This window comes from Musa acuminata, chromosome BXJ3-11 (genome assembly GCF_036884655.1).
Source record: "Musa acuminata AAA Group cultivar baxijiao chromosome BXJ3-11, Cavendish_Baxijiao_AAA, whole genome shotgun sequence".
In the NCBI taxonomy this organism is placed as follows: domain Eukaryota; kingdom Viridiplantae; phylum Streptophyta; class Magnoliopsida; order Zingiberales; family Musaceae; genus Musa; species Musa acuminata.
The window spans coordinates 7,656,161-7,670,657 of record NC_088359.1 but is presented as its reverse complement, the minus strand read 5'-3'; the positions used below and the strand labels follow the sequence as shown (position 1 = coordinate 7,670,657).

Here is a 14,497-nt window from a genome sequence, read left to right as displayed (position 1 = left end):
GGGCTATGCATTAAAAATGTCTAATATGTCTTTCTCAAGCTAAACATCAAAGAGTATTTGATGCGTCATTCTTAAGTATCAAAATGTACTCATTATATTCTTTTTGGGATAAGCACCAAAGAGTGTCCAATGCATCTTTCTTAAGTCAAGCATCATAAAGCGCTTGATGTGTCCTTGGGCTAAAGATCAAAGTGTGCTTGATACGCCCATACCAAAGTACACCTGATGCATCCTTCTTGTACAAATATCGTTAATATGCTCTTCTTAGGTTGAGCATCAAAATGCACTGAATACATCCTTTTTGGGATAAGCATAATGGAATGTCTTATGTGCCCTTCAAGCATCAAAGAGCCTTCGATGTAATTTTTTTGGACTAAGCATCATGATGCATGTAATTACGGCCTCCTTGGGCTAGAAAGACACTTGATGCACACACTCAATACACCCCTTCCTCAAGCTGAGCTAGTGCTTACTCGATGCGTTAGTTGCCAAAGTGCTGAGCTATTACTTGGATGCATTTTGAATCTTCCGATCATGACTTAACATGTGACAATACATTTAGTAAACGAAAACATATCTCATTTAATATTTGTCCCATATCATAGAATATTCCCTTTAATTAAATTTATTATAAAAAATCGTAATTGAGGTCAATTATTATTTTACTTAAAATTCTCACCTTTCATCTTATAATGGACTAGAGCGTTAGAGAGATCATATGGCCACTCGATCTCGGTCTTCATATAAATTAGCCATCAAATAAGCCTCCGAGTTCCTCTCCTCCATTGAGCAAGTATCCAATCTGCTTCTAAACATATTATTAGACTTTCTACACATATGAATTCAAATCAAATCGAATTAATTCGATCATCATTTAAGTTATTTAATCTTTTAAATGAATAATAAGTTGTTCTTTGAATATACTTCTTTTAAGACTTAACTCGACATTGTGACGACGTGGTCAAAGAAAGTATAGGATTGATTAAAAAAACAAAAAATTACCCGATGCCTTTTGCGAATCATATTGGGCTACAGACGGCGTGCAATTAGAAATAAAGAAACCAATTATTCATGGGCTTCAAGGCCCAACGAGCGGACCGTTTTCCCACTTCATTTAATATGCTTCCCTGTGTCTCGCAAGAACGCGAACCCCAAGAATGAGACCGCCTGCTAGACAACAAAGCAGGAAATGACACCAAAAGCTGCGCCCGCCACTGCTCCAAATATGACCGTTGAGTTGGTTTCTCTCTCCCTCCCTCCCTCGCTCGCTCTCGAGTCCCAACGATTTCTAAAGCCCTCTCGATCTAAGGATTTCTGGCCGTTGGATCGGTGATGAGGGGGCCGTATGATGGGAGAGGACAACGTACCCCAACCCCAGTCGTCTGCTTGTATAAGATGCCTGCCCATTTTGATGTGCTCCCCTACCTCCAGCCCTCGTCACCCGTCGCCCCTCCTCCCCCCGCCCCACTCTCTCTCTATCTCTCTCTCCCCCTCCTTTTGAAATCCTTGTCTAGGTCGGGATCGAGAACAAAGATGTGGAGTTACTGGGCTGCCGTCGCTCCACCGCCGCATGCGTTCCGGAGAAAGAGGGTGAAATCGATGGCGCTTCGTCTCCTGTTCCTCTTTTTATCTCTCTCTGCGATCTACGCCGACGAAGGTGAGGTCCATTCGATCCTCCATAACCCAAGCATCTTTTCCGGCTTCTTGGTTGAGGGATCGTTTCGCCCTTTCTCTTTCTTCACGAAATCTTCTCAGCTCTTCGTTTGATCGATGCGATTCGTTCTCGATGTACACGCTTGCTTGTATGCTTTCATGTTCAAAGATGCAGCAACTAATGTTTTTGAGTGACGCCGAGTTTTCCTGAGCTGTTAATTAAGACGACTATTTATATATTTCATTTCTTGCATATATTTTTTGGATTCTTATTATTACGTTGGAAGGGCTTCTTTTCTTCGAGGGTACGCTTGGCTCTGTAGATATAGGCGGAGAACGAGGCACGCAGGTCGGTGGGGCCCGCAAGAGCATCATTAAGGTTCATCGCGTGGTGTTTCGCGCTCGTTCGATTCTGCGGTGGGCTTCTTTTTGTTGTTTTTAGTCTACATGGATAAAAAAGGGTGAGCAATGGCCGAATGCTATCATATTTCCCCTGTCCCCACCACGAGATACCAAAGCAACGGTCGGTGATCCACTGCTTTCTGCTTGAACACATTATATTTATATTTTCTGTTCATGCTTCCTTTTTCTTGTCTCTGTCGGAGAAAGTGGCGAAAACACTTGTGCGAATCTGTATCGACCGTCCAATACGAGTCACAAACCTTTACTAGTGGACGGTTGAGATCTACTGTCCTGCATCACCTTTTGATTCGTGCGTTGGTCCCACACTCGGTTGTTTCGCGCCCTTGTTCTTGTTGCTTTACAGCTAGCTGTCTTTGCTTCTTGTGCCTCCAGACCACGTTAATCTGACACCAATTATAACTTATAATCATATTGATATTTGTCTGTATTTTGCGTACTTTTATCACTCTCTCGTAATATTCACTAACCTGCGCCAAATTTCGGTGGTTGCGATGGTGGGCCACGGCAGGGGCGTACATCGGCGTCAACGTCGGCACGGCGCTGTCGAACATGCCGTCGCCGACGATGGTGGCGGCGCTGTTGAAGTCGCAGCAGATCCGCAACGTACGGCTTTACGACGCCGACCCGGCCATGTTGGCCGCCCTTACCAACACCGGCATCCGCGTCACCGTCTCCGTCCCAAACGAGCAGCTCCTCGCCGTCGGCCAGTCCAACGCCACCGCCGCCAACTGGGTCGCCCGCAACGTCGTCGCCCACGTCCCCGCCGTCAACATCACCGCCATCGCCGTCGGCTCCGAGGTCTTGACCGCTCTCCCCAACGCCGCCCCCTTGCTCGTGCCCGCGCTACGCTACATCCACTCCGCGCTCGTGGCCGCCAACCTCGACGGCGTCATTAAGGTCTCCACGCCGCACTCCTCCTCCTTGATCCTCGACTCCTTCCCGCCGTCGCAGGCCTTCTTCAACCGCACCCTCGAGCCGGTCTTCGTCCCCATGCTCAAGTTTCTCCAGTCCACCGGTTCCTATCTCATGCTCAACGTCTACCCCTACTACGACTACCTGCAATCAAACGGCATCATCCCATTGGATTACGCTCTTTTCCGCCCTCTTCCACCGAACAAGGAGGCGGTCGACGCCAACACCCTTCTCCACTACACCAATGTCTTCGATGCAGTCGTCGACGCCGCCTACTTCGCCATGGCCTACCTCAACGTCACCAATTTGCCGGTCGTCGTCATGGAGTCAGGGTGGCCGCACAAGGGTGACCCGACGACGGAGCCTGACGCCACCACCGACAATGCGAACACCTACAACAGCAACCTCATCCGCCATGTGATCAACAGTACCGGCACGCCCAAGCACCCAGGGGTCTCGGTGCCCACCTACATTTACGAGCTCTACGACGAGGATCTCCGCCCAGGGGTGACGTCGGAGAAGTTCTGGGGGTTGTTCGATGCGAATGGCGTGCCGGCGTACACGCTGCACCTGACGGGGTCGGGGATGCTGCTGGCGAATGACACCTCGAGCCAGACGTTTTGTGTCGCCAAGGAGGGAGCAGACGAGAAGTTGCTGCAAGCGGGGATCGACTGGGCGTGCGGGCCAGGGAAGGTGGATTGTTCTCCCCTGACGCAGGGGAAGCCCTGCTATGACCCTGACACAGTGGAGGCGCACGCTTCATATGCGTTTAACGAGTATTACCATGGGATGGGGATGGCAGTCGGGACATGCCACTTCAGCGGGGTTGCTGCTATCACCACAACAGATCCAAGTAAGCAACACAACATCCAACTTCCTTTTTCTTGCTCTTTGAACCTGTCTTTTCCTTTTTAGGATTTAATTCTGTAATTCCTGAAAAACTATGACACCCTTGTCTTCTTATCTAGTAATCATTGAGAAGTCAAAGTTTCTTAATTATAGAAAATCTTAAAGTGCATTAAAATCAGGACATAGTAGATTGAGCACTTCAGTTCTATGTTTTGGAACCTGGTTTAATTGTTTATGCACCTACCTATGAGTAAGCAACACAACATCCAACTTCCTCTCTGGCTCTTTGAACCTGTCTTTTCCTTTTAGGATTTAATTCTGTAATCCCTGAAAAACTATGACACCCTTATCTTCTTATCTGGTAATCATAGAGAAGTTAAAGTTTCTTAATTATAGAAATCTTTAAGTCAATTAAAATCAGGACATCGTAGATTGAACACTTAAGTTCTATGTTTTGCAACCTGGTTTAATTGTATATGCACCTACCTATGATACACAAATGGCCCAGATACTGCTATGTCTGTCGGCAGACGTGTAGGTTGCATCGCTCAAATTATTGCTTGATGTCAACAGATTAACGGTGCATTAATATACTGCTCTTAACATAGTATGAGATATGAGCCACTGGCTGTATAATAGAGTAATTAAATCTAGCATGCTTGTGTAGAGTGGTTGTGTTCTCTTCGTTCTGGTTACACTTGGTAATATCCGGGCGTTTTCTTTCATGCAGGTCATGACTCTTGTTTGTTTTCTGGAAGGTATGTGATCGTCATATTGAGATTGCAATTTTTAGTCAGAATTTTTTTGTTTATTATCAATTTCAGTACCTTCTTGAATAACATAAGTGGATCAAATCATTTGATAAATCAGTTTGTGTCCATATGAGATTTGACCATCTCATACTTGAGTTAATTATCACATCTGCGGAGAGTTGAGGTTCTTGGATGGGTTAGCAAAATAGTTGTATTTAATTTGATTATATACACTTAGGTGGGAAGATTACATGAATTGCATATGATAGTCAACATCAAATGTGGTAGTAGGTTGTTACGTCAATTTGGAAATTAATTTAACAAGGATCTCTGTATGCAATTCTGACACATTTTGGTTGGTATGGGCATGTGCACATATATTCATGGTAAAACATATGAAACTTAAAATTGAGAACTTGGTCACCTTCATATTAAATTTGTTTGGTCAACATGCCTGCAAATGTTTTATTCCAAGAACTGCTTTGAAGGAAATTTGAAACAGACAATTTTGGTTATAAAAAAGTTTGATAGGGATACAATATAAGCTTGGTGAATCTTTTGATGAAATGGATTCATCTTATTGTTTCTCCAAATAGAAAGGGCTTCACAACCTGTGAACAGTATATTCTTAGCGTAATTATTTGTAATGTATAAAGTACATTTCATATTACATGTGTGTGATAGACTAGATAACGATTAGCTTGATGTTATTACTTTCTGCATTTGCTAGATAATGATTAGCTTGCTCTAGACAGGGCTTAAATTCAACCCTTACTGAACTATTTTCTTCTTTTCGGCAGTGGTGGGAGAAATGGCACGGTTCTGAATGGCACCTCATTGGCTACTTCCCCTAACTCAACTTCATCCACCTCTAGTGATGCTCACAGTTTCTACCAATCCAAAGTAGTTCTTCAAATCGTTGAAGCTCTACTATCGGGACTGGTGTTTTTGTAGGTTGTGATCTCTTCATTCGTTGAGTGATCAGAAGACTGGAACTCACAGAATTTTGATCAAACCTGGATGACAAAGTGATGGATGGGCTGTAGAATTTGTTGTGTCACATCCAATTTCATCTTGTGCTCAGGAGTTGAGGTTCATCATTGAAAGAGGATTAAATTTCTCTGTCATTTATTTTTCTGCATGCCAATATTTGTAAAAAGCCTAGTTGGTACTCCTGTTTGATCGTTTATTATTCGAGGTTTTATCATTTATCCTTTATTGAGTCCATTTAAAGAGTTGTTGGCTGCTCGTTCTGACCAAATCGAGCTTGGGACCTGAAGTAATGCTTTGACTCGATCTCAGATTTATCTTGGATCTAACTATCTGATGGCAGCACCAACCCACCCTTTCTTGTTTGTCATTGGAAGACTTCTTCTACATGCTGGTAATTTGCTACTGCCTTGTTCTGTTCCAGTGGATTGTGGACTTAAACTGCTGATGTTATAATGATTGGAACTTGTAATGTATGAAATGTTTAAAGCTTGTGCAACCAGCCGGCAAAATGCTATGGATGCTGATATCATGGAATCTCAAGTAGCACAAAGCCAGGATAAAACCGAGGTAAGCCTGAGCTTTTGTTAGAAATGTATTGAATGCCATATTGATCCTAATGCTTTCTGTGCTAATACCCCTCGTAGTCACCGACGTTCCATAAAGAAGGAAATGTGTTTGAATGCCATGTGGACTAGCTTTTCAAATGCTGTTTGTCCTGCGAATTCCCAAGAAATTGATGTCTAATAAGGAAATATAGATCAGATGAGGGAGTGCCTTTAGGAACATATTTGAAATTTAAATTAAGGATCCAATATGTATTTTAAATGTGAATTGATGCTTAATAATTTTTTTTTAAATTACATTTGAACTAGATGTTAATGTAATTTTTTAAATCTCAAAAGTGCCTTTTGACTTTATTTAAAATTATAATATTATTAAAATAATTTAGTGATAAATTAATATGATTTATATTTTTTATCAGATGAAATTTTTTATATTTATTTATTTATATGATTATATATTTTTATTTATTATATATTTGGGTCGAATGAAAATTTTTATAAGATTATATTCATTCATTTTTATTAATTTATTTATTATTTTAAATAAAAAAATGTATTAAGAAATATTGAAAATATTAGAAGGGTAAATTTTTGATAAAATGTTTTAATGAACTCTTGAAATATAATTTTATGAAATATCACTTACATCAATATATATAATATATATATATATATATATATATATATATATAATTTTTCTTTATTATTTATTAGATACTTCAAATATTTCATAACTATACATTCATTCAAATATTTTTAAAATTACACATTAAAAATAAATATATTTTCAAAAATAATCTGGAACATGTAGGCTCTTTCAATTGAAGGTTTAGACAACCAACTCTTTACTCTCTTTGGATGGACAGTGAAGACCGCAATCAACCTGCAGTAATAATAAGGGGGAGAGTTGGAACTCACGAAGCATCGCCTGAATTAGAAGATCATAACTTAGTCGGTTAGTGCATTGCTTTCCACCACCAACTGCACCAACAGTGGACATTGACGGTGCACACCGGATGCGGTTCACTGTCGGTCGTAGCTCTCGTTCGGTCGGACCGGATCGGGTTTCCGGTTCAGTTCGGGTCGTCATTTAACTCGAGCGACTCTTCCATTACGCCAGTCTCCTTCTCCCCTAGTTCGGTAATCTTAGGCCGTTGGATCGGCTTTTAGATCCGTTATTATGTGTTTTCGGTATTGCGTGAGGCGCGGATAATATAGGACGACGCGTACGGTAAAAACGAGCGCCCACTCGCTTCTGCTGTAGTGGAGTTTACCTCCGGCTCCCCTACCTCAAATTATTTGCGACGAGGGCGACTGGAGGAGGAGGGGGACACAGTTAGGGTGGGTTCCTTCCGAAAGTGATCGGCTCGATCGAAACCCATGGAAGAAGATCTCAATCGCGATCGAGGAGGAAGGAGTCCTAGTTCTTGGAGTGGGAGCTCAGATCGCATTTCGGATTTTTCCTTTCTTTGTTTTGTTTCAATGTGAGAGATCGCGTCGGATCCAGGATGTCAGATCTGTTCGACGACGGCGGGGAGGGGTTCGCTTGCGAGGCCACCTGGGGGAACGCGACGCCGGCGGTCGTGATGGCGTCTGCTTCGTTCAAGGGCGAGGGGAAGGCGGCGCCGGCACTGAGGCGAAGGGCTTCCATGAAGCCGAACGTGGAGGTGGAGGAGTTCATCAATTTGCTCCATGGATCGGATCCGGTGAGGGTCGAGCTCAATAGGCTCGAGAATGAAGTTAGAGGTGCGACTAAGCTTGTTAGGTGTTATCTTTTTATTTGTTTTCTTTAGCTCTAAGTTTGGATTAGTTAGCGTTGCGCACCGAAGTTGGTTTACATTTCTTGTGGTGTGCAGACAAAGATCGTGAATTGTCAGAGGCACAGTCGGAGATCAAGGCTCTGCGGTTGTCTGAGCGTGCGAGAGAGAAGGCAGTCGAAGAGGCGAGTAGATTTTGCATCATGTTTCCTTGTTAATTTCTGCTTTTTTTTCCCTTATATCTCTTCATGTCTGTTGGCTGATCTTTCGATGAGAATGCTTTATTTCATGCCACTGCATGTGTCGAGTACAGAATTTCTGCTCATTTCCTTACATGTCATCTAATTGGACTTATAATCTTCGTTGTCAAAGTCAAAATCTCAATTTTCAGCTTATTTCCATTTTATGGATCTACACTTTATGCATCTCGCTGTTCATATTTGTTGCTATACTTTCCAGGATAAAATTGTGCTGAAGATTGAATCTTCTGGGGCTTCAGGCAAATTATTTTTTTGCATGTGCACGAAGCTGCTCTGTCATTTCATTAAATCTAGTACATGCTTTTGTTGGTTTTAGTGAAATGAAATCGGATCATAGCGTTCAATAGTGCATTCAGGGAATGCTATCTCCAGGGAGACGTGTTAATTTCTTTTACAGTGGTCTGTTGGTTTTGCATTTCATTGGAATGCCTGAGCTGCTGAGCATATCAGAGTACTTGCTGTTTCTAATTGTTGTTGCAATTTCTTAACCATGTGTTTCTATAATTTTTTAAACTCCAATCTATGTATAGAATAGTCTGAGCCAAGCCAGGAAACTATTGGGCTGCAGTCTGATTTTTCTCTTACCTATGTCAGCTGACAGAAGAATTGACTAAGATGGATGAGAAGCTCAAGCTCACTGAATCACTTCTTGAAAACAGGGTATTGCATATAATTTGTTAAATTTCTTCTGAACTGTTTTTTTTTTTTTTGTATTATTCTGTCACAAGGCTGTGATTGATGAGAAAGTGTCTGAGCAGAATCTTGAAATTAAGAAAATAAATGACGAGAAAAGGGAAGCCTTGGCTGCCCAGTTTGCAGCAGAGGCAACACTTAGAAGAGTTCATTCAGCTCAAAAAGATGATGACATGCCCCCAATTGAAGCCATTCTCGCACCTCTTGAGGCAGAGTTGAAGCTCACACGGCACGAGGTATCATTTAGAAATTTGCTCCTGCAAAACCTTGTCACTTTGCTAAAAAATGATACCTGTGACTAGCAACCACCCCCCTTGTGTCTTGAGTTCATAAACAACATAATTTGTCATGCGATATCTATTCAAGTGTTTTCATTTTTGTTGTAGTCTTGTCCCTTCCTTTAAGCAAGTTATGTTTTTCTGTTTATGTGAATTCTTATGTCTTTAGTATTTCTGTTTTTACTAAAAAAATAGCACTGCTGATTATTAGAAAAAGAAAAAGGAAGGGGTATTGCTAGTTTTTTTAACATCTTCTGTTGTTGCTTCTACTATTTATTTTTCATTACTCGATTCCAATTTACCAACCAAAGTACTACCTTCTACTGGCTGAACTTTTGTTACTCTGAGCTTTGATCTAATATTTTATGGACATTACTTAACCAAAGTTGTCACCATATTTTTATGTTACTTGTAATGTTTTTTTAAGAGACTAATTGCTAATTTGTCTGTTGGTTATATATTAGACAGCTCTAGATTCCTCGGGCTTAACACCTTAGAATTCTCCATATGGCAGAAAAATTGGAGCTAGAAAGCCTAGAAACTTTGAAGATGTCTCCCCTAAGCCATTGATACTGATCAATGCTACTTCCCATCTGCAGAATGTGAAGCTACAGGATGACAACAGAGCATTAGATCGTCTTACCAAATCAAAGGAAGTGGCACTATTGGAAGCAGAACGGACTGTACAGATTGCTTTAGCAAAGGCTTCTTTAGTGGATGATCTACAAAATAAGAACCAGGATTTAATGAAACAAATTGAGATCTGTCAGGTGCCCTGAAGAAGATGCTTAATTATTTTCCAGACGTGGATTAGCATCAGAGTCTGCAGGTTATGATGCTAACAAACAATCTCATTCTGTCCACTGTTTGCTTTCTTTAGGAAGAGAACAAGATCTTGGATAAAATGCACCGACAAAAGGTTGCTGAGGTTGAAAAGCTTAGCCAGACTGTGCGAGAACTAGAAGAGGCTGTTCTTGCAGGGGGCGCAGCTGCAAATGCTGTTAGAGATTACCAGCGAAAAGTTCAGGAGATGAGTGTAATATGTTGTGCTTTATTAAGATCTTTTGTAGCTGGAGATTTTTCTTCATAAAGCTACTTTTATGTTTCTAGAGGACAGTGTAGAGTGTTATCATTATTTTATTGTTTATTTGTTCAGGAAGAGATGAAAATTCTTGACCGTGAACTTGCTCGAGCCAAGGTCACAGCTAATAGGGTTGCAGTGGTGGTGGCAAATGAATGGAAAGATGCCAATGACAAAGTAATGCCTGTTAAACAGTGGCTTGAAGAGCGAAGGTTCATGCAGGTTAGTGTTAATTGTTTGATGTACTTTAAGATGTGGATGCTAAATTTAGGAATATTTCTTGATTTCAAAATTATGCCACTTCTTTATTCGAAACATTGCATCTGATATACTCAGTTCCCAATTTTTTTTTTTTGTTATGGTAAATTTTATCATCAAATACATTTATTTGCAGGGTGAAATGCAGCAACTTCGAGATAAGCTTGCTATAGCTGAACGTGCTGCAAGATCCGAAGCTCAGTTGAAAGTAAAATGCTATACTTTGAAACACTAACATTTTTATTTTCAATATGGTGCCTTGTAAAGCAAGATACTTATTTACAAGTCAACAGATCAAATGAGGTTGCTATTTTGAACTTTCAGGAGAAGTTTCAGTTACGGCTCAAGGTTTTAGAAGAGGGATTGAGAATTTCAGCAAGTGGTACTAATCGAACTAGTGTAGATGGAAAGAGTACAAGCAATAGTCCTTCAGGTCGTCAATCCCTTTGTGGAGCTGATAATGTGACAAAGAGTGTTGATGGCTTCCTATCAAAGAGACCATCTTTTCAGATGAGGTATTCTATTTCTGGTAGCACAGTGTTGAAACATGCCAAAGGGGCATCAAAGTCATTTGATGGTGGCACTAGGTCTTTAGATCGCAGCAAAGTCCTTGTGAATGCAGCAGGTCTATCAATGAACGAATCATCTGATGCAACTGAGAGTGATGTCTCACGTAACAGTTGGAAGGAAAATCCAGATAAGAGAACCAGTGAGTTACCTGATGTTGACTCAGTTGATTGTGTCTCTGGGCTACTGTATGACATATTGCAAAGGGAGGTAATCACACTCAGAAAAGCATGCTATGAGAAGGACCAAAGCTTAAAAGACAAAGATGATGCAATTGAGGTAAACATCCTGTCAATATCGTTGCAACAGAGTTCTGCTCCCATTTCCAAACTCATTTCACTCTTCTGTGAGCCTTTTAAATTAGATGCTGGCCAAGAAAGTTGATACATTGACTAAAGCAATGGAGGTGGAGGCAAAAAAGATGAGAAGAGAAGTAGCTTTAATGGAGAAAGAAGTGGCTTCTATGCGAGTGGAGAAAGAACAAGATAACAAGTCTAAGCGACTTGGAGGTTCCAAGGGTCCAACAAATAGTTCTCAATTGCTGCCAGGAAGGTATTACATATATATATTCTTATATGTGGTGCTTGGGATCAATTGGCTAAGGTTCTTCTTGCCATTTATTAATTCCTTTTGATGGTTTTAGTCTAGATCTGTATCATTCTGGGATCTTCTATAACAATACTGTGGGTTAACTGTCTTGGGCTATGCATTGGATAGTGGTTTGGAAGTTTACATTTATGAAAGGGATCTTATTAAAAACATTGGCAGGCAGGTTGTTGGATAATTTATTTTTTTTAGGATTTACATCCTGTCATTTATTCAAAACTTGTCTTTTTGAAAAATTGAGTTTGTCATTAATTGTCACAACTATATCAACCAGTGTAGTTATAGTTTGTGGCTGCCTGAATCTGTCCTTATCTTTTGCTACATAATAATTACTGATTATAGTTAAGATGTTAATTGTCACAACTATATCAACCAGTGTAGTTATAGTTTTTAGGATTTACATCCTGTCATTTATTCAAAACTTGTTTTTTTGAAAAATTGAGTTTGTCATTAATTGTCACAACTATATCAACCAGTCTGGTTATAGTTTGTGGCTGCCTGAGTCTGTCCTTATCTTTTGCTACATAATAATTACTGATTATAGTTAAGATGTTAATCTTGAGCATGCCTTAACGGAATTTGTCATCTTGATTGTTTCAGAGTCCTTCCATCTCAATTCCAGCATTGACTGGTAAATATCGTGATCAGCATGAGAACGAGTGTGCCTCTAATTCGCTATAATATGTGCTGCAAGCTAAAACTCACTTGTTTTATACTGTGGTAAATGTATTAGCATCTAAATCTTAAAAATTAGTTTAGAGACTTATGACGATGAAGTAATACATCATGTAATGTTTGAACTCAAATTTTGGGTCTCATGTTTACAAAATTGTGAAATTTCTTTTCAGTTATATAATTACTGTTCTTTTGCTTCCAAATTCAGGAATGCCCCTCGAAGTGGGTTGACGCGCAATCTATAGCGTGGAAATGCAGTGTTTGCACGTGTGAAAAGGAAATCCAAGCTAGCTCTTTCTTCTCTTTACCTTCTCATTTTCTCTTGATATTTAGACCAAAACAGGCACCAGATGACCCCCCAACACTTGAGTGAGAGCTCATATGGAGAAATGGGGTGCTCTTGCAGTTGACTTTGGCCGTAGTTGGTTACCACAAGTGATGCTTGGGTTTGCTATAGGCATGACATGTCATTTTGGTAGGACAGTGTCTTTGTATGTATGTGAGGCCTGGTATATCCTTGTTCTTCAGCATTTTGCAGGCATCCTTTATATCGTGTTTCTTTTTTTCTATTCTTTTCTTATTTCTTTTCCAAGGATGTGAATATAATATAATGTAATAATAGATTTATGTGTGCTATACGATGTACTTGTTTTGCCTTTTAGATTTGTGCAGTGTGCTAGATTTATGTGTGTCTTTTAGATTTGTTATACACAAATTGACTGAGTCTTGATTTCAACTAGTCTGGCCAGTATGACAGCATGTGCATTTGTCTGATTACTATTTGCCTTATCAGAACTTCAGCAAAAGCATATGATGCCCAAGTTTAGTTGAACTGGTACATGTGAAGTCACAAGTTCGTGTTATGAGTTCAAACCATAAATTTGTCTTGCATGATTTTACATTGCATCTTCTCATGATATTTCTACCGGGCAATAGTAGTCAACGTGGGTGTTGTGTATTATGACTCATCAACTCTATATTTTTTTTTCTTCTTTAAAGAATAATGGTTGAAGATGAGATTAGAGCATATTAGCATCTGACTTTTCCAGGCCACAAATATGGGAGAGATTGGCCCTTCTACAAGCTGACTTCCGTTCCTCAAGGCAAATAACACGTTGAGGTTAGTGTCACTTCTCTAACAAAGTTGCCATATTTAAAACTTCTTCTGCAATATTCTCATGGAACGTCCAAATGGCTGAATGCAGGCATTTCGTATGTGGCTTTGACGAGGATAAACACAACACGCATATCGATATCAAACATTTATAGATAGAGGATAAGCAGAGCAACCTACTTGCAGATGACACTTTCGCTGCGGAATATTGTCTGCGAGCAAGTGATTTGACTGTTTAAGTCCTTTCGTCATGCTGTAATAAGAGATGCGGACTTTTCCACTTAATTAACCATTCTGAGATCTAGAATACTGAACTGTGGCAATCCTAGCTTGACTAAATTGAACGCAGATTCGATTCAAGAGGGTGTAAAAGCTGCAGCATCCTTCATCAAATCAGGTACACATGCTCGTTTGGCATTGAATTTTCCTCCCGTTTATTGACTGACCTTGAAGACTAGCTTTTTTAGAACATACAGATACCACAGAAAAGCCATAATGATTATTGATTGCATGGAATGGAATCTAGGAGGAAGCAAGCCACGGAGGTTAAAACCCGGTGACATATTCTGCTGGATTTCAGTCGAAAAGTCTACAAAGTTTTTATTGATAAAGCCAAGAGGCGACTTTGTTGGAGTCTTGAACCCACCAGTGATGGATAGGTACATTTCTCCATCTCTTCAAGATAAGTACATCTCTCCATCTCTTCAACCTTTAAAACAGAAGTTGGAGATCTCTTTCACCTTGTCAATTATTGATGTTTACCTTGGGCTTATCATAGAAATATTTTTTTTCTTTTTGTTTTTTAAGGATATTGTGGAGGGCATAAGAGGTAGGAAAGTCACTTAGCCCACAAGTATGGTATGAAACTACTTTAGCTCGTCAAGGAAGAATCATTCACCATAATAATGAGATACATGTTCAACTTTGCAGAAGAACATTTCACCAGAAGGGTCTATGATCCAAGTAAAAGTAACTTCTTCGTAAGTTGGTTGCAGAACAAATGAATCTGCATTCAAAGTTAATTGTGATGATAAGTCGTTCTAAACAATAAGAAACAAATGAA

The 14,497-nt window shown here is 40.2% G+C and overlaps 2 protein-coding genes across 6 annotated transcripts; both read left to right on the top strand.

The window, feature by feature from the left end:
- Positions 1-1,174: 1,174 nt before the first annotated feature.
- On the top strand, positions 1,175-5,896 carry LOC135652627 (glucan endo-1,3-beta-glucosidase 3-like). Of its 4 annotated transcripts, none has more exons than XM_065173712.1 (4): positions 1,175-1,657; positions 2,585-3,841; positions 4,568-4,595; positions 5,390-5,896. In XM_065173712.1, exons 1-4 carry the CDS (start codon positions 1,333-1,335, stop codon positions 5,541-5,543), a joined length of 1,764 nt encoding a protein of 587 aa, XP_065029784.1. In that variant the 5' UTR covers positions 1,175-1,332; the 3' UTR covers positions 5,544-5,896. The 4 variants fall into 4 exon arrangements, with proteins under 4 accessions (XP_065029784.1, XP_065029785.1, XP_065029787.1 ...); XM_065173715.1 differs by lacking the exon at positions 1,175-1,657 and adding an exon at positions 1,678-2,070; XM_065173714.1 differs by lacking the exon at positions 1,175-1,657 and adding an exon at positions 1,678-2,114.
- A 1,505-nt stretch (positions 5,897-7,401) lies between these two features.
- On the top strand, positions 7,402-12,981 carry LOC135653294 (microtubule-associated protein 70-1-like). 2 transcript variants are annotated; one of them, XM_065175121.1, is made up of 12 exons: positions 7,440-7,577; positions 7,653-7,891; positions 8,002-8,087; positions 8,757-8,822; positions 8,921-9,091; positions 9,733-9,903; positions 10,014-10,169; positions 10,290-10,436; positions 10,609-10,680; positions 10,797-11,318; positions 11,404-11,591; positions 12,529-12,857. In XM_065175121.1, exons 2-12 carry the CDS (start codon positions 7,654-7,656, stop codon positions 12,563-12,565), a joined length of 1,854 nt encoding a protein of 617 aa, XP_065031193.1. In that variant the 5' UTR covers positions 7,440-7,577; position 7,653; the 3' UTR covers positions 12,566-12,857. The 2 variants fall into 2 exon arrangements, with proteins under 2 accessions (XP_065031192.1, XP_065031193.1); XM_065175120.1 differs by having other exon boundaries at positions 7,402-7,891; positions 12,529-12,981.
- The last annotated feature ends 1,516 nt before the right edge of the window (positions 12,982-14,497 follow it).